This window comes from Mycteria americana, chromosome 7 (genome assembly GCF_035582795.1).
Source record: "Mycteria americana isolate JAX WOST 10 ecotype Jacksonville Zoo and Gardens chromosome 7, USCA_MyAme_1.0, whole genome shotgun sequence".
NCBI lineage: Eukaryota > Metazoa > Chordata > Aves > Ciconiiformes > Ciconiidae > Mycteria > Mycteria americana.
Genome location: NC_134371.1, coordinates 5,460,489 through 5,480,436, shown reverse-complemented (window position 1 = coordinate 5,480,436; position 19,948 = coordinate 5,460,489). Strand labels below are relative to the sequence as shown.

General features: G+C 42.4%; 1 protein-coding gene across 2 annotated transcripts in view; it reads left to right on the top strand.

Moving 5' to 3' along the window:
* The first annotated feature begins 990 nt into the window (after positions 1–990).
* Positions 991–19,948, top strand: part of GOLIM4 (golgi integral membrane protein 4) — a 36,077-nt gene continuing 17,119 nt past the window's right edge. Inside the window, exons 1-4 of one of the 2 annotated variants that reach the window (XM_075506828.1) lie at positions 1,020–1,045; positions 1,638–1,779; positions 17,848–17,922; positions 19,182–19,231. In XM_075506828.1, coding sequence (XP_075362943.1) covers positions 1,683–1,779; positions 17,848–17,922; positions 19,182–19,231 — 222 coding nt within the window. In that variant the 5' untranslated portion in view covers positions 1,020–1,045; positions 1,638–1,682. Of the gene's footprint in view, positions 1,780–17,847; positions 17,923–19,181; positions 19,232–19,948 lie in introns of both variants that reach the window. The other variant, XM_075506827.1, reaches the window with a different exon arrangement.

Here is a 19,948-nt window from a genome sequence, read left to right as displayed (position 1 = left end):
ACAAATCTTTAAGCCTCTTTGATGTAGTTTTTCTTTTGAGGCCAGAATAATGCCTGTGAAAAACACAGATCAACAAGTTAGACATATTTAGAAAAAATAACTTTGGAGTATGCCTTTGATTTTTTTGCTTATTATTACTTCTAGTTTAGCTTGGGTCTTGGTTGTTGCTTTTCTTTCCTTACACTAGTAGAGAGAACTCTAGTTACACTAATTCTGAAATTATGGTGATTAAGGATAAACGCCGTAAGACCTGCCTCACCTTTTTACGCACGACTGTGGCATTTGGGAGCACTACATTACCACAGACATACTCTGCCCCTGAATTACGATTCACCAGCGACCTGCGTGTGACTCTTGGAGAAGGAAAAGGCAAAGAGCGGCGAAGGCCGTGACGCACAGTACCTCTTGGGTGCGGCCGGCACCCTGAAACAAAGTACGGTCAACGACCTATGAAAAAAATAAATTAATCTGCTGCAGGGTGTAAATTAATCCGGCGCTTAGTTATAAAAACAGGCTCTTCGGGACTTCGCCTTCTCAGTACGAGACCTCTCACGCCCAGGAGCCGGGCGTCCCGCAGGCCCCTCTGAGCCCTGGTGTGGCTGCGGGGGCCGGGCACCCTCCAACCGCCACAGGCCTTGTCACCCCCTGCCCTGCGGCTGTCCCAGGCGGTGCCACACCGGCTGCCACACGCGCCCTGTCCCACACGGTGTCACTCCGGCCCCGCTGCCCCCTCAGACGGGGGCCGGGCGGGCACACAGGCCTCGGCTGCCCCGGCCCCTGCGCGAAACCACCCCGCCGCCCCGACCCCGAGGCGCCCCGCGCAGCGGGCCGGGCGGGTGGGCGCCGGGCGTGAGGAGAGGGGCGGGCGGAGGGAAGCGGAGCGCCCGGCGGGCCGGACGGACGCGGCGGGCACCCAATGCGCTCAGGCGCTGCCGCCCCGAAGGGAGGGGAGAGCCCCGCGCTTGGGCCCAATGAGGCCGCGCCCGGAGCGGGACTTCCTTCGGGGATCCCGCGGCGGGGAGCCGCGGCGGAGCGGAGGTGACACGTAAGTGCGGGGCCGGGGAAGTTGCCTTTGTTCCTCTCAGGTGGCGGCGGCAGAGCCCCCGGCCGGGCGGGTTCCCCGCGGCGGGGCCGGGCTGAAGGCGCCGCCTGAGGAGAGCCCGGAGCCGCCCCCGCCCCGCAGCCCCTCTCCCGCAGGCCGCGGCAGCCAGCGCCGCTGCCCGCCCCTGCCGCGGGGAGCCGAGGGCCGGGACAGTCAGCCGGGGGCCGCCCCCTCCCGCCGCCGGAGGGCCGGGCAGCACCGGGCAGCCTCCCGGCCGCAGCATGCGGCTGGGGCGCCCGCCCCGCGCCGCGCAGAGTCCCGCCGGCTCCGCTCCGAGGCGCAGGGCCCGCACGCAGGGGGAAGCCGCCCGGAGCGGCGCGGCGGTGCCCAGGGGCTGAGGCGCTCGGCCGGCCCCTCCCTCCCTCCGTCCCTCCCTCTTCCTCCCGGCGCGGGCCCGGGGCTTCCGATGTCACCGCCTCGTCCTCCGCCGCCTCCAGCTGCCCGCTGCTAAGCCGTGAGGGGCGGGGGCCCTCGGGACCCCGCCGGGGACATGGGCAACGGGATGTGCTCCCGAAAACAGAAGCGGATTTTCCAGACCCTCCTGCTCTTGACTGTGGTGTTCGGCTTCCTCTACGGGGCGATGCTCTACTACGAGCTGCAGGGCCAGCTGAGGAAGGCTGAGGCCACGGCGCTCAAGTACCAGCAGCATCAAGAGTCCCTCTCAGCTCAGTTACAAGGTACTTACCTCGGCAGGAGCCTCTGCCGCCCCTTCCTAAGGCTTGCAGAATACCCTCCTCCTCCTCCTCCTCCTCTGGGGAAGTCTGGGGTCCGGCTGTCCAACCTCTCACAAAGTTTTGCTCCTTATGCGCTTCTTCCCCTTCTCTCCCTCCAGCCTGTGGGGTTTTGATATCTAACCGTGGGTAGGATCCTAGCCCCGCTGAAGCCAGTGTGAGATTTTGTCATGGAGTCCTAGAGAGCTCTAATTCCCCCTCACTCCCACACATTTTATAGAGTGACTCTTGGTCCCAAAGGACTGCACATCACTTTGCAATTCCTGGTATAAACGGAAAAGGCAGGCATACTGCCTGCCGCTCACCTAACAGTACAGGCCCATCCAGGTCTGGGACTTTTGTATGTTTCTGTGTTGTCTTAGCGGTATTAATTTTATGCTGCTGAGAGAACAATCAGCTGCAAAAATGCAAGGCTGCAGTTCCTGGGCAGCATAAACCTTAAATAGCTCCAGGAAGGAGAGGAGTATTCTAATAAAGCATTTTTTTTACAGGGTAATTTGAAAGTAAAGTTCAAAGAAGTTATTTAGATAAGGCTATTCTATTCCTTTTGGAATAACTTTGAATTTCTTGGGTTAAAGCTGCCACATAAATACAGATCCTTGTGTATCTTAGTTTAAGGATGCGCCAAATGTGGGCGTCCTGTACTTGAAGATGAAAAGATGCTGAGGTCTGACATCTGCATGTCCAGAAATCGGATGCAAAGCAGCAGATACATACATGAAGCATCGGTGCTCTAGGAAGTGCAAGACCTCAGCGCCTCTAATTGTCAAGTCCAAGATTATCAGGTTGGCATGTACAAAGTCCAGAGCCAACTTTTAAAACTCTTCAGGGTATTATTTCTCGAAACTCTATAAAACGAGAATAAGAGTGGTCTGCTCTAGCAGCTGTAGCAGTACTTAACTTCAGGGTGATCTTCAACCATACTTTTCACTGTGGAAGCATACATAAAAGCATGCCTGGAAGCATACAGTTTTCATTCAGAGAGCGCAGAATTGGGCTTATGCTATTAGATTCTTACAGTGATTTGTTACTTGAATATGTTTAGCTACAATCTGAGACCGTCATTACTTAGTATTTCAATTTCAGGCCATTTCTAGGTAATGCCATGGAAAAAATTGACAGAAACCTTCATTTTAGTCATGAAGAAGGTGTAAATGTTTGGCCGGGAGGTGGGTATGTGGCAGATGGCTAAAGGGCTACTTTTGCTAGTCTGTATATTTGCCAACAGTATTTGAAGAGGACACAGGAACATCTTGTTCTCAAGCTAAAATTCAACAAGTTAGCTTTTTCTGTTGCTCTGGCCGTACCAAAGAGGAGCATGCAACGAACTTTATCCTAACACAGAGGAGAGATTCTCTTGATCAGATATATTGGGTCTGGACTGTTAGTTTAAACTTTCCATGTATGAAACATTATTTTGAGTAGCCATCATCTATCCAAGCAAGTTCGTGGAAGCAGCAGGCAACTAGTAGTTGATAAATGCAGTGATAATGCTGCATTTTATATAAGTATTCTCCTGCTTGTTTCAGTGTATCAATGAGAAATGTAAAATAATGGACCAGAGTCTGAAAACGTTAATACATTTGATTATCAATGCAATAAATTCACATGGTTCTGGGCCCCATGGCAATGTATCGAGCCTGTTAAGCAGGAGATCTTATCTATGCTTAGTATGGTAGCAGTAAACCTTGTTTAAAGAAAAAAAATTACTAGCAATTAAGTCACAGAATACAAGGAAAATCATAATGTAACAATAAAATTGGTTCTTTAAAATTTTCCTATATTATGGCAATAGCTAATATACCTAAAAGAGGGTGAGGCTTAGAGCCTCTGCGTTCTAACCGCAGCAGCAAGCGTTAGATGCCTAATCTCCCACTAAGGTGTGTGCTATATGTGAAGCTATATGCCCGAGGTGTGAAGCTATATGCCCGAGGACTTGGGCCTAGTGAGCTAGAAATAAACTTTTCTTCCCTGTCTTTCCCTGTACATTTAATGACTCTTTCTGGGGTGGCCTGCCCTGTGTAATCACTTGGATTTTTGCAGTAGCAGTTTATTAGTGAGGATAACATAGAGAATTCAGAACCTGTGTCTATGCTGAACTCGCCCGGAGATACACAAGCACCATGCTAACTGGTGATAGACAACACCAGAACCATTTCTGAACCTTTCCTATTTAACACTTTGATATGGAACAACAGGAAAGAATTTTCTTTAAACAGAGACTTTGAAACAACATAAAATGCTCACAGAAAATCCTGTGTTTGCAGGTGCAGTATCTGACTGCACTTTGAACTTTTGATTTTAAATGGCCTGGATTTTAAATCAACAATGTTTCTGTTGCCAAACAAAAAAACCTCTAAGAATATCTAGGCTACATCTCTTTGCTGTCCTTAACAACATGAGAGGTTATTCTTTGAGTTTATTCTTTTATGAGAACAACAAAAAGTATTACTACTAACACAGTGCAACTTATCTTTTCCATGTAGTGTAATTAGTTTTGCTATAGCTACTGGTCTAGGGATAACTTTGGGGCCTGAAGTATGATGAGAACACTCTGAAGTCTTTTAAACAGCAACCAGTTAAAGGGCAAGGTCACTGACGTAGCATTGCCGGGAGGAAAAGAGGGTGCTGCATCAACAGTGGTTGATTTTAGTGTTTACAGCTCCCTTTGGGTGATTAAATAAGACTTTTTAAAGCTCATTACAAGCTGAGGAGAGAACTGGACCTTGGACTTCTACTTCCTGAACAAACATTTCAGCAGTAGGCTTATATTGTTTTAATTTAAAAAAAAAGAAAAAAAAAAAAAGGGCAACTTGTTAAAGTTGTCCTTTTGAGGCTCCTGAGGCTGTATTGTGCTGGGCTGGCTGTGCTCCTGGAAGGCTGACTGGATTGAAACACTTGGATGACAGTGAAATATCACCTGTTTTCTGAATTTTGGTTGGGTTTTCTTGTGACTCCTGGTGCCTATAGAGACAGTTGCTTTCCTGATTGTACACAGGGGAACACTGTTAGGGCTTCTGGGTGAAACTTGAGTCAGGTTGTGAAATGCTTAAGGATCATAGGCAACTCCTAAGTTTATGCATAAGATCACAGTTTTGGACCTGAATGCCTTTGGTCTGCCCAAAATCTTAAGAAGGATTCTCAGATGTAGCTCGGAGTGTAGCCTTCCTTCACTTCCTACTGTCCCCTCTGCTATTTTTCTATCTCTGCACATTTTTTTTAGGTTTTTCATTTATGTAGGTAATAAGAACCTTCTTTTTGGTACTTGCCAGTTCTTCATGCCTGAATGAGCAGTGTTTTCTGTTTTTGTTTGAAAAGCCAGTTGTCTTAGATTTTTATCTTTTTCATTGCCTTGTTTTGCTCAAACGCAGCACGTGAACCAGGCTAGATCTTCTGTACATGTGGGGAAAATAGCACTCTCATCTACCAAGGCAGAATGTACAGATCACTGAAAAATGGTGCAGGAAGAGGTCTCAAAATTATTTAGCCCATGCACCTGATCTGAAGAGGGCTGCATACAACTGTTGTTGTAGGGAGTTCTGCTTTTTCTGGTGTTCGCAGCTTCAGGTACTCACCTGAGAAGCATTTGTGCCTCTTGAAATAAGACCAGGGTGTGATTGGAAGGATGGCAGACTTGGGGAACATGATAAGAATAACTGGTTTGGAGAGGCTGGGATCTTAAGCTCACCTCCGTTAGACAGCTCACGTTGCAGAAGATTTTTGTATTTGAAAGCTAAACTTCTCACAAAAAAGAATGTCAAACTTTGGCATTTTTATCTCTTTAACAAAGTTCTGATGGGCATGGAGAATGTAGGGCTGCTTTTGTAACCCACAAAGGGAATACCACAGGCAAAATTTAGAGATGACACACAATTTCTTGGCTGCTAAGAAAACCTAAAGTCATTGTTATGTGTAAAGTCTTTCATAGAGAAGCTGATCTTCCCTGTAAGCTGATTACTTTTAAATCTCATTCTCTTAGTATTATATGTTCAAAACATGAAGATAATCTTATTTAGTATTTCTTAAAAACAAAACTTGATGCTCTTTGCCTCCTACAAAGATGTGTCAAACTAACTCTTAAACCATTGGCCATATAGTTGCTAGAACAGAAAGGCACTGACAGCTGTAGATGAACCTGAATATATCTTCGACTGCTTCAAAATTGAATGTATCTACAAATATCTTTTTAGCCCTTACAGCTTCTGTCTTTGCATCCTCTGGGTATTAAGTAACCCCTTGTGTACTATTTTAATCTGCTTAATCTGTTTTAATCCCTAATCCTAATAACAGCCTACATTTAGTGCCTTTTACTACCTTAATTTTCCTGTTCTTTCTCTTATAGTCTTAACGTATCTGATGGCTTCAGGCAATCTCTGTGCAGTCTGAGATCATACTGTAATCTTGGGAGCCAACCCAGCAGGAACTCTGAACTTGAGAGTTCAGAGTTTGCCCTACTGTAGACAAGTTGTGGATCTCCTCAGAGCTATCTGATCCAGCGCTAGAAAGCACCAGCTGAAAAGCAAATGTAGAATTCCTCTGTGCCTGTTGTGCCATTTGTCCTCAACTGAGGCCCCTCCTTGGAGCTGACCTGCTAGAAGTTGATCAGATCTATAGCAGCTCTACGTATAGAGACTTGCATAATGCATCACAGTACTACATCGTAGTTCTGTGTAACTTAGTGGTTAATATTTATGTCTGTCTGCATGCTAACTATGTAGATGCCAAAGCTGTCCTTATTGAAGTACGTACAGATGTGGATTTACTTCACTATCTCATCCCTCTTTTATAGTACTCTATTTAAACTTGTACCTTAAGTTGGCAGAGCTAGGAAGAACTAACAGTACTTTTGATGGCTTATTTTTCACAGGCATCATACAAGTAGAGCTACATCTACGCAGCTTCTATATGGTTTGGTTGTTCTCCATAACAGCAGTAGCCTGAATTCCTGTCAGTCCTATTAGTTTCAGATTGCACGTAATACTACAGCGCTTGTTTTGATTGTGTTTTGTTGCTATCTGAGATCTGAGGTTAGTTCTCTGTGTACTGTTGGCACATGGGGGTACTTCAACACCCAGTACGGTACTGCGTGAAATGGCAAATACGGCGTCCCTAATTCTGCTACCTGAAATGGTATGCTTTGGTTTGTAACCTCATCTAAGAATCTGTCTTTTGTACTTCCAGTCACATTTTGCACTGGGTATTTAATGTTCTAAATACTTAAAAACACATTAAATGTTTGAAATTATTTGTGCAAAACTTTAGTATAGAAGATTTATATGCTGTAAATGCATATTTGTATATGCATTTGTATGTGCATATATGTATGTATAAAACACATATTTAGATAGATGTATGTCTGTGTTGCAGCTCAACCTGAAGATTTCGGGTTATCTGGAATTATCAAGATTTCTTCATTATCCGAGCACAGAAAAGGTGCTAGAGTTTTGTCCGGTTCAGTTAATTCAGGGAGCTGGTTTGTTGCTTCTAGGTCCGTAGTGAGTAAGAGTCCCAGCAGCTGAATTTTATGACTGGAAAGATAAATTGAGCAAATGCCCATATTTATATTTTGTTTCATTCCTGTGATCTGTGCTGGAATGTCCTTAAATCACTTTCTGTGGACATAATACTTCCAGGATAAATTTCTACCAGTGCTGCAATGTCACATCTGCACCCAAGTCGGAATCTGGGCTGAAGATCACAGAGCATGTAGTCTGAAGGAATGCTAAGCAGCATGAGGTAATAGGGTGGTTTTGTTCCCTGGGTTTTGTTGTTTCTCCCCACCCTCCCGGTTTAATATTGGGCCTGGTAGCTAACAGACTGATGCAAGATAGAGCCAATATCCTGAAACTGTTTGTTACTGATGATGATTTAGGCCTTTTAAAGCTTGTGAGTGATCGATCTGTCTGGGTTTATGAACACTTCAGAGCTGAGAGAGAAGGAGGGATACAAGATGGGTGGATGCTTTGGCGAGTCTGCATTCTGGCTTCTTCCACAGTCATCTTCTGTCACATATTCCTAGCAGGCAAAGGTTTGACAGCAGCTTCTGCATCACCTAAAACATCATCAGCTTTGTTGGAGGGAGACCAGTAGAAAAGCAGAGGATGAAACAGCCACGGTCATCATCTGATAATTGTAGCTGCAAACTGAGCCAGAAATCCTGTAGTCAACAGCGTAGTTTAAGCGATACCTGGCTGTACTAAGCACACAATTTGGGAAGAGTTTTAGGGTTGACACTTTGCAGTTGTACTGACAAAACTTTAAAGCTAATATCTGAGAGTTACGTACTCCTGGAGTGGTTCAGTTAAGGTTGTTGCTGTACTGTTAAAACCAAAGCCTAAGCAACACAGTGGAATTATTTCCTTACTTCCTACATGAGCAAAACCGATTGAATTATCAAGTCTTAAATATGATGTTCTAAACACATTGTCTCATTGGGCTGGTTGTTTTTGCTGGGCAGGATACAGGCTTGTCAGCCTGTGTATCTGGGTGGGACAACCTTATGAGTAAGGTTTCCACCCACAGTGAGATTTGAGTATGCATTATAGCATCTCTTATATAGTAGTGAGGATATTGCCAGCAATTCATGGCTAATGTAACTCATTTTGGAATAGGATCCTTGCATATAAAAAGGAATTAAATCTGTCCTGCTAAAAGTCAGGTGCTGTTTTTGAGGTTTAATGGTAATGAAAACTAAGTAATCATAGAATCATTAAGGCTGGAAAAGACCTCTAAGATCATCTAGTCCAACCGTCAACCCAACACCTCCATGCCTACTAAACCATGTCCCAAAGTGCCACATCTACATGTTTTTTGAACTCCTCCAGGGATGGTGACTCCACCACCTCCCTGGGCAGCCTGTTCAATGCTTGGCCACCCTTTCCGTAAAGAAATTGTTCCTAATATCCAATCTAAACCTCCCCTGGTGCAACTTGAGGCCATTTCCTCTTGTCCTGTCGCTAGTTACTTGGGAGAAGAGACCGACCCCCACCTCTCTACACCCTCCTTTCAGGCAGTTGTAGAGAGCGATAAGGTCTCCCCTCAGCCTTCTTTTCTCCAGGCTGAACAACGCCAGCTCCCCCAGCCGCTCCCCATCAGCCTTGTGCTCCAGACCCTTCCCCAGCTCCGTTGCCCTTCTCTGGACACGCTCCAGCCCCTCAATGTCTCTCTTGTAGTGAGGGGCCCAACACTGAACACAGCGTTCGAGGTGCGGCCTCACCAGTGCCCAGTACAGGGGCATGATCACTGCCCTAGTTCTGCTGGCCACACTATTCCTGATACAAGCCAGGATGCCATTGGCTTTCTTGGCCACCTGGGCACACTGCTGGCTCATATTCAGGCGGCTGTCAACCAGCACCCCCAGGTCCTTCTCTGCTGGGCAGCTTTCCAGCCTCTCTTCCCCAAGCCTGTAGCGTTGCATGGGGTTGCTGTGACCCAAGTGCAGGACCCAGCACTTGGCTTTGTTGAACCCCATACAATTGACCTCAGCCCATTGATCCAGCCTGTCCAGGTCCCTCTGCAGAGCCTTCCTGCCCTCCAGCAGATCAACACTCCCGCACAACTTGGTGTCATCTGCAAACTTACTGAGGGTGCACTGGATCTCCTTCTCCAGATCATTGATAAAGATATTAAACAAGACTGGCCCCAAAACTGAGCCCTGGGGGACACCACTTGAGACCGGCCACCAACTGGAGTTAACTCTGTTCACCACCACTCTCTGGGCTCGGCCATCCAGCCAGTTCTTTACCCAGCGAAGAGTACACCCACCTAAGCCATGAGCCGCCAGCTTCTCTAGGAGAATGCGGTGGGGGAAAGTGTCAAAGGCTTCCTGAAATTCAGATTCCTGAAAAAATGAACTATATGGAACAACTAATTAAGGCAGAATCTTTTGTTGGGTGATTTTTCTTGGGGATTTTTAGGATTCAGGAGCATGAAATTCTAGTCAAGTTGGAGCCTGAGGTAAGCGCTTAAGGAATTCAGCTGGTTTGGATGCTGTTCCTTGTTTAAAGAAGGGTCTTCTGAGCTGTATGCAATTCTGATCTTTTTCTGGTATCTAGCATAAACCAAACTTCCTGAGATTTTCTACTATGTATCTTTAAGAAATAAAAGAAACTGCAATTACTCCACCTCTTGCTCTACATTCCCCCCCTGCCCCAAGGTATCTGAAATTAGCCTAGTATCTTATTTTCCTGAGGTGACTCAGATCCCTGAGTTTGGCAGTCATTTCCAAAGCTTAATTACAGAGATGTTGAGAGAAGTATGGCCTGCTTGCGCTCCTGGAGGGCATAGTAAGCAGTCTATTCCTATCTATGCCACCATGCTGAACAATGCTATTTTCAGTGTTTCAGTTAATCCGTTGTACTCAGATGCATATTTTGAGATTTGACAGTGATCTTCTGTTACAAAAAAAAAAAATTATGAACCACTAACTCAAACTATTGATTTCTCTATGCTGTTTTTTGAAACGTACAACTGGAGCTGACACCAAGTCCCCTGTGTTAGAGCTCTCGAGAACCAATTTAAGGAAGTGGTTTAGCAGTTTTGTAAGGTGATAACCATAGTGGTTACATCAGTTTTTGCCACATGCCATTATGATAAAAATGCAAATGTATGTTTCAGTTACGAGAGACCATTAAAACAAGGTGTCTGTGTATGTATAGATTACATTGTGTTTCTTCAATGTCGATTTTGTGCTAGTTTCTGAATATACATATATTTATATAGATCCTAACACCATGTAGATAGAATCACTAGACTTCTGCATAAAATTGAAAAAAATCTGAAACAATTTTTGAGAGAAAGAACAGGCCCTTGTTTCTCAGAGCTGAGAGTTGGGCAGACCCAGACATTCAGAGACAATGTGAGAAGGAAACTGTTGTCTCTGCAGCTCTTCTGAATGTTTGTGTGTTTTCTTCAAAATGGTCTGGTGTGTCATGACACAAAAGGCAGAATAATGAAGAGAAGAAAAGGGAATGGAATTTTTTTAGAAGTAAATCTGCTAACCTTGTGATTTTATACTTAAATTCTTTAAATAGGTTTTGTTTGAACTATTTGTGTTTATCATTTAAAAAAAAAATCTTTAGCATAGATAGGTGTATAGAAAACAGCATATGCAAGGTGAGATGCTCATCTGACCCAGCATGTCGTAACCGGGGGTGGCACCAAAGGTTGGAAGAAATCTTTTGTGGAGTGTGCAGGAAATCTTTCCTGGGATGGAAAACGTGATCTCTTTCTTAATAAAAGTCATGTCTGAAGCTTAGGGATTAAATATTTAATCGCATTTAATACCCCTTCTCAAACTTTTCTTTTTAGCAGCAGCTATTACAGTTTACTGCTTCAACATGAGAAATGCCCACCTATATCCTAACCTATCATTATGTTTTACTTGCAATTTGTTTTTAAATCTGATGTTTCCTAGAGGTGTTACTGACTTCTAAGAAAGGGAGTAAATGAGGCAGGGTGGAGTAAAAGGATTCTATTAAATGTAGATGTTTACTCCAGTTTAGAAATTAATTTTCATGTCATCCTTATAATTTAATAGAGGTCACGACTATTCCTTAGTAAGCATGTGAATTTTCTTATATGCTTACCTGAACTCTCCACACGTTCCAGAGCTTTTTGAAGTTCTCTCGTGATTAGTTCTGATACCTTGTCTAATCTGTTACCACGCTCTGCAGTGTTAGTGTGTGAAAACCCCTTGATAGAAGGCAAGCTTCACAGAGAGCATCAGTGATAATTCTTGTCCTGGGCAAGACACCAGGGACTGAGTTGGAGTTTGTAGAGCCAAAAGCAGGAGTCTGACAACTTTAGTTAAGGAGTCAGCTGTGAGCTTCAATGGGTTCCCAACACTCAGTGTTACATCAGCTAGCAGGATACAGGTAATTCCCAAACTATTCTTTGGTTTCTCAGATATATTCCAACTTACCCAGATTCCAGTGTTCGAAGACTGAAAATGTTATATAAAAATGCACATAGTCAGTTTTCTGTTATCTTTGGGTAGATCTTATCTGGCTTATGGCTAAACTTTGACCTAAGTGCCGGCAGTTGATCAGTCTCCATCTACAGCTCTGTGTGAAACTGTTTTAGTAGCAGTGGTGTATCTCATTCATGTAGAACCGCTCTGCATTGGGAGCACGATGCGGTGGGACGTTGCTCTGTTGTACAGCTAGCTGCCTGCACTTGGGCTAGTCAGACCCAAATCTCCATAATTTGCTCGTCCTATTCTCCAATTCTAGTTTCTTATTGGAGTACTGACCACATTAGAGGAAAAGGTTTCTTTTAATTGATAGGGGTTTTTTTGGTGCAGGATCTTTGAAAGCAATAGACGTTACTGCTTTCTCCTTGTGCAATAGAAAGCAGTGGTAGGTCTGTGACAAACACTACAAAACCCCTGAATGTGAAGATCCGGATATTAAATACAAACTTCTCTCTTAAAATTATTAATACTCTGAGCAGCATAAATGACTAGAGAGTTAAGTCAAAGCAGTGGTTATTTTTAAGCGCAACTGCCAATGCATGGTTTAGTTTGCCAAGAGGAATTCTGTTCTTTTGCAGTGACTGGCTGTAATTTGACAAAGCTATTACTTGATCGTTCTTCACATGAGTAAATTGAAAAGTGTAGGAGTTTATTTTAAAGTAAATGCAATTGTGATACTGCACACAGTGCTAGTTGTGTTTTTCAGTGAATAAAATGAGCACTCCATCCCTGCCTGTATGCAAAATCGTTCCATAATTAAGCCAGAAAAATGCTTGTTTTTCTCACACAATCAGTTTCACGTTATCTTGGCTTCTATTTCTATCCTTTTTGTATAAATTCAAAACAGAAAACTTCAAGAGTATAAAATATGAAATAGCTTCAATATTTCATTCAATATATTGTAAGTACATGGTTTCTGTAGTGTTTTCTTCTGCTATACTTAAAACACAGGTTTCCAAGTCTTTATTGTGGGAATACTTCCATTGCTTCTTAGATGTTTGCAATGTCACTGGAATATCCATTTATTGCTAAACTCTCAATTGCGAATCTTTGAAATAGGTGGAGTGCATACTGTGACCGCTATGGGCTGTACTGTGGTGGGGAATCCTGATACTTGTCCAGGAGCTACCCACAGTTTGCTAATCTGTTTCTGATAAGATTATCAGTAGTGAAATAGTGGATCTCCTTGTTTGAAGCCAGATTGAGTGACTTAATCATATACAAAGCTGGAAGCTTGGGGAGCAGGTCTTCCTATATTAATAACGTGTTCTCCCAGCATGAAACGTTAGCATCAGATGAGTCAAGAAATCTCTTCTGAGATAATAATTTTTATTATTGTCATTGGACTAGAAAATCTATCGTACATCCCATATTGAAGGGATTCTTCCTTGGCTCATGGAAAAGCTTTACTCTCAGCAGAAAAGCTGTTTGCATGGGTTCACATTTTAAATGGTTCTATCTGCAGTGACAAGAATTGGAAATTAACTGTATTTTTATAACAAGTCTATGTTCTACAGACCTTCATAGTGTTACTAGAAAAGTGCCAGTGTGGCTTACCACACACTGCTGGTTCAGTTCAACTCTGCCACAGTCTGAGAGAAAATAACATTGAATATTGCCAAGACTACTGAAATCTGCTGGTTTTAAATGAAAGGGTATTACTATAAGCTCAGAGAAAGATTGCAGAATTGCATAAGAAACAATAACAATGAAATTAATAAGATTTCTTGCATCATGTATATTTAAATCCCAATGTAATCTTAATTTTCCCATATGTAAGATAGTGGGAGCTGAGCTATTTTAGAGTCTTGGATCATGCTTCACACCAAAATACCAAAGTAACACAGTTGCAAAATTGCTGATAATGTAGAATAGGAAATACTTTCTTTTAAATATACAGTAATGGCTTATTTTGTGTAATGATGGTTTTACTGCTTGGAGGTGCAAAGCAAAGATAAGAGAAATAACCATGACTGTTAAATAAGCTTGCTTTCATCAGATCGCTTGACTCCTGTGTTGCAATTAACGTTCAGCAGTGGTCAAAGTGGTGTAATCTTCTGAGAACCTATAGAGCGTCGCACCCCCTTCTTCTCCTCCACTGTCCTTTCTGTATGAGAAAAACCTTAAATCAAGGACTTGATTCAATTGGGATCAATTCAAGAGCTGTTAAATATTTCCTTGTTGCAGGCGAAAGGTGGTTTAACTCGCTGTGACGTTACTGGTTCTGTTTCTGGGCTTTGCTCTTTGAGGCTGGATCACCTCTCTGTGGGTTCATGTTGTTCTTTGTTCGTTCATGTAGGTTACATTATATAGGTAACTTAAAGAATTAAACTGATACCTGCAGTTATTCCAGCTTTGGAATAGTGCATATTAGCCATTAGATGACAATGTTTTTCCCCTTTTTTTTCACCATTCTATTAAATATAACATAGAAACAAAGTTCAATTACTTGTGGAAAGATCAGTACAAAATTAAGAACTTACCCTATGAAAAAATTGTGAAGTGCCGTGTTGGTGCATCATACCAGTAGGAATTTGCCAGATTCCTTATGTAGGTTCCACCCCCCTGACTGGGAAACCTATAACACAAAACATGTTTTTCAATGTATTTATTTCTTCGAGATTCTTTCTCAGACATCTTCTATCCAGGCTGGTAGTGAAGAAGGAGAAATCCCCTGCTGTAGTAGCAAGTGTCTTCTAGTTTGGACTCTTGCCTAGGAAGTTTCTGACTGGTGGAAATAATTTACATTTATGGGAGATAAACTCCTATATGTACTTACAAAATCTGATCCGCAACCTACTCCCCAAAAGAGCAAGTGAGAAAATATGGAAGCTACGCTTTCCTGATAGTTATTTTCTTAATCAAAATCTTTATTACGTTGCACGTTATGGACTTTTATCAGAGAAAAACATTGCTGAACCAACCAGTAAATGAACTAGACGGGGAGAGGTGTAGGAGGAAGTTTTTCTTAGCCCTTTTTGGCCATCTGAAGGGCTATTTTAAGACCTTGCCAGCTTTGTTCTAGTATGTCAAATGTTAGCACACAGGAGGTAGCAGTGAGGATGCACTGCCTGGGAGGGCTGTAGAGACATTGCTTGAAAGTGCAGGGTGAAGACGGGAAAGCCGAAGCTCAGCAGAGATGCAATTAGCTGTGAAAGCTACAGAGCACCGTGGTCCCTAAAACCCAAACTATTGCATTCTCTTTCTCCTTTCTTCCTGCCCTTATTATGGGTTTGTTGTGCAGCGTTTTCCACCCCACGCTTGTTAAAACACTAGGAGGGGCCGAGGAAGGCACGCTTGCAGACCAAGAAGTGAAATGGAAAATGTTACCTCTGAAGCTGTTTGTGGTTTAGTCTGTTTGCCAAAAAGCCTATTTCCACCCCTGTCTGCATGGGAGAGGAAACCCATTATGGATTTTCATTTCTCTCCTGAGTTGCTATGCTACAACCACTGTTCCTTTTGCAATGTAATTTGGCATTCACAATCTTCGGTGCCTAGATAAAACCATTACTGTAGTGGTGCCTTTTTTTTTTTTTTTTTCCCCCTTCTCTGGAAGCTTACTTGCTGGTGAGTTTGTGAATATTCATTACATGCTTGTTTTGTTGCAGAGGATGTTGATACATTAGTACATCTTGACTGATGCCCTTGACTTTAGAAGATAAATAGCAAAGTAGAGATAGGTGACAAGGATTGATTAGCAATCTAGCTTCTAAGCCAAAACGTAAACACGTGTAGATAAACCAGTAGCTAAAGAGCCTGCAGAATGCACCTTGGTGGAATTAAGAACATGTTTTAAGGTGCAAGAGGAGTTTTCTGTGGCTGCCAAGATACAAATCTTTATTTAATGCTTCCTGTTGAAGGCTTACATTCACCAATGGTTTACTTCTCAGAAAATGAGTTTCCTAGCTTTGAAGGAAAAATCACACATTCCATTAATACAAATTAATAACTCTTTTAGAGTGCAAATTATAATTTGGACAGTGAAAAGTACTTGTGTTAAACTGAGCTTGGGCAAATATAATTGTAAATTTGCGGGAGTTTTAATTAATATCTTTCCTTTGCTGCAAACTTGGTAGGCCTTTTCAGATAATGATCCTTTAGTCTAGTGAGTGGTGAGGAAAGGGTAAATAGGGACTGATGTGCCCCATCGCTTTTAGAGACATCTGAAACTAGATGTTCAAAACACAAGCCTGAATGAAATGCTGCTTTACTGGCAGCTAAGTGGTGGGACTCTCTGCCAGAGGCTATTGCATGTCCTAAATACACACGGATACAACAAACAATTAGACAAATTCATAAATGTAAAATCCATTTTGAAATGGTGTACGGAAAGGACCTGGGGGTGCCTCGGACAGTCTTTGGGGGTCATAAAGTGCTGGGAGACAGTGCCAAAGAAATACTGTAAACTCATTGTGTGTATTCTGTATTGGGCATCTGCTCCTGTCAGGTCCTTAGAGATGGCACGGTTGGTCCGGCGGACCATTCGTGTGACCGAGTTGTCATACCGTAAAATTCTAGAAGTAAGGTTGTCTCTGCTTTCTGTGATCAAACCTGGAGCTGCCAGGCTCCTGCCGTGCCACCCAGCGTTCCAGGTCACTGCCAGTTTCACTGCTGCTCTCTTAAAAACTGTACAAGACAGCACTGTCACCAGAAGGAATTGTTACACGCCCTGTCCCCAACTGCTAGGTCCTGCTGTCCCATCACGCGTAGCAGTGAGAGCGAAGGGAAGGACGGTACGAGAACAAGCAGCAGAACCACCTCTTCTGGTAGCAATGTCATCTCAGAGGGCTTGTAGAATTTGGCAATGATGTCAGAGCATCTTTCCAAAAAACCACATGCATTTTTTTGTAGTCAGTGATCCTGCTGGAGGGGACAGCGACACACCACATGACACACCGGGTGACGACCGTTACCTGGTCTGCTGAGGACGTTGTGGGTGGTACTGAGTGGTGGCCCTAAAACCTCAGCTTGTTGCTTTTTGGCTGAAGTGCTGTACACAGACATTCATACACAGGTTGTCACGCTTCTTCATTCACCTGTAGGCTGTTGTGTGGGTATTTTGACTCAATTAAAGAAAACGTCTAAATGAATTTAAGAATCGGTGAAGATTAAATTTTACTCTCAAACTGATTTCCTGACAAGCGGTCTCTGATACCATAGCCTTACAGAGAAGCATCCAGTTTAGCTTTATACTTTAGCTATCCTAGCTCTTCAGAAGATTTCTTTTGTTCTTCCTGCCTTACCTCCTTAACTAGGGGGTGAAAAAAACCCTCAAAAAACCCAAATCCTCCTCAGATTATGTGGATATTCCATGCAGGTACGGGGTGCTTTGGCATATGTATACTCTGGTGTTGGCACGTGCTTGCTAAGAAATTGAGGACATACCTAAGCGTTTCATTGTGCAGTCTGCAGGTCAACAGCACTGTGGTGTAAAGGATCTAGGCTTTACAAAAAAGAAGGTCACAGAAAACTGAGTTGTCCAAGTTTTGGGAAGAATTTAGGAATGGATCTCAGGTTCTCCATGTCTTAGGCTAAGCAGCCTGTCTAGAGTACTACTGCACCTTTCTAAGGCATCCTGCACTTGTGCATCTTTCTTCCCTCCTTGTGACAATTGCTTTGCTGCAAGGATTTACTCTGGCAGTAAGGTTGTCCTGTCTTATTTCCTTGTCTCTTTACAAACAAGGCAGGAGAGAATGAAAGCATGGGAAAATGGGTACCTACATACCTAAAAAGGAAGGAGGATTTGGTAGCTTTTGTGTAGATCCGCCATAGCTGACTCTCTGTAAACAAATCATTTACATGGTTATCACATTCTATGTTTATGCAATGGAAATAACCCAGAATTCAGGATCAATAAAGCATGCAAAAAAGAAAAAAAGTTACTGTCCCAAATGATACAAACAGTCCTTTATCCTATGACCTCATTCCACTTGTATTTTGCTGGTAGATTCTGTGCCAATGCTCTCTGGGTGTGCTGGGGGTGGGTGTTTTTTGTATATATTACTTTTAAAATGAATTGTGTACAAAATTTCTCTTTTCAGTTGTATATGAGCACAGGTCAAGATTAGAAAAGTCATTACAAAAGGAAAGGCTTGAACATAAGAAAGCGAAAGAAGGTAAAAACGTCCTTTTCACTTTGACATTTAAGATAACTTGATTATTTTAGAAAGTAACTTCAGATGTGTTTTGTTCAATTTTAAATGAATTGCCAATGTATAACGTGTCAGCAGGACCACCTTGGCAGATCTGTGGTGGTCTCTTTAGTACATCTTTTTAATGTGTTTTTTTAATGTATTTTTTTAATCTAATCTTTTAAAAAATTATTCATCTTTTTAGTACTGTTTACAGATCACTGCAACATGGCATAGTATACACAGAGAATATGTGTATATCAATGTACATAAACCTAACACACATGTGGAGCATGGGCATATGTAAATCCTGTTCCGGCACACTGAAAATTTAAAACTTGTACCAAAAAATGGGATCTTTTCCTGATTCCATCAATGTGAAATTAGACTCTGAATCAGTTTTTTTACACATGCTTAAGGGTAAACACATGCCTACGTACCTTTTAATGATTAAAACTAAGTTCTAGGTGTGTGTGAGGGGGAAATGTTGGCACACGTATTTCTTGCACATCTGCCCCCTATGAAACTTCAGCAGAATGCAATCCTCTGAGTTTTCTCCGAGTCTTTTGCTGTTCTAAATTCACTACAATTTTCATAGTAAAGCCGGTATTCTTCCTAAAACTGAGGAGTCAGCTGCTGAATTAAAACAACTACTTTAGCAAAGATTAAGAACGTGTAAGAAACTATTCTTACTGTGCAGTTCTCGATAGCTTTCTGGTGCCATCTAGTGTAGAGCTGTCCCATTGCTATGCAAAGGTGAGTCGGCATTTTCAAATCTTGAAAAGAGCATCAAGGAACAAAAGGGGAAATTTTTGTTTTATTTAAACATAATCTAGACTTTCACACTTTTTCAAGTACATATTTTTTTTTTATCCTAATACAAGAATACACGATTTATAAATGTTCTTTTCCTTTTGAATGATGCTACTGGGCCTCTACTGAGAGAGTTCATGTAACAGTTTAATTACCCATCCGTAGTCTTGAGCCTGTACCCCATATATCTCACACTAAGATATACAACTTTTTAATGAAAATATTTTATGAAACTTTTTAATGAAAATATTTTGTCAAAATTTGAGCATTTTGTTAAATTCTCCATAGTTTTTTGAAGGTCTTTTGGCAAATTGTAACTGCGTAAGTATTCAGCTCTTAAGAGAATTTATGTACGCAGCAGTTATGTTATTTAAGTACAGATTCTAACCTTCCTGGGTTTTTTCATCAGTATTTTCCCTTTTATGTTGTAGATTTTCTTGTTTATAAACTAGAAGCACAGGAAACGCTAAATAAAGGAAGGGTAAGTCATCATTCCTAGTACAAGTTTTTAATAGTTGATGCTATTTGAGTTGCAAGAAAAAGGAAATGCTTTGCAATTACAACTGTTCAAAGAGGTCTCACAAAATACTAATTGAAAGAGCACTCACTCACTCAATTTCTACTCTGCATGCGTAAGTGCACTGCAATTCCTAATTATCTGAGCTGTAATAGGAGATCCTAATATCTTTCCAGAAAATTAATTTAGAAAACATCCTCCTGTTTATATTATGGTAGTTCGAATGTAATGTTACCATTTTTAAGGGGAAGGGGGAATAATAAGGCATTCAAAATCTTTTTGTAGCTTAGTCCACAGGGAAAAGGGCAGTGACAACTTTCTAACACAGGGTCTTTGAACTGGAAAGTATAAAAACATCAAGAAACTTTGTTTTATACACCAAGTGCCAGAAGGAAAGCTGTATCTGGCAAAGGACCCAGAGACCTGTAGAGAACTCTTTATAAAGGGAGTAAATTAGGATTTTATGGCTACTTCATGTTGAAACTGGGGAGCAGTTTGTGAGTTGAGTAACCTAAGTTAAAATACATTGTTGCTGTAGTTAAGTGCAAAGTATATGTGCTCGCTATGTTCCAAAGCAAGTGGAGAGATTAATTTGTTTCCTGGGGAGTTATGTCCCTTGCCTTGTGACTCCTAAATAACTGCAGGTACAGAGGTTAGAGGAATGACAGTATTGTTCTGTTT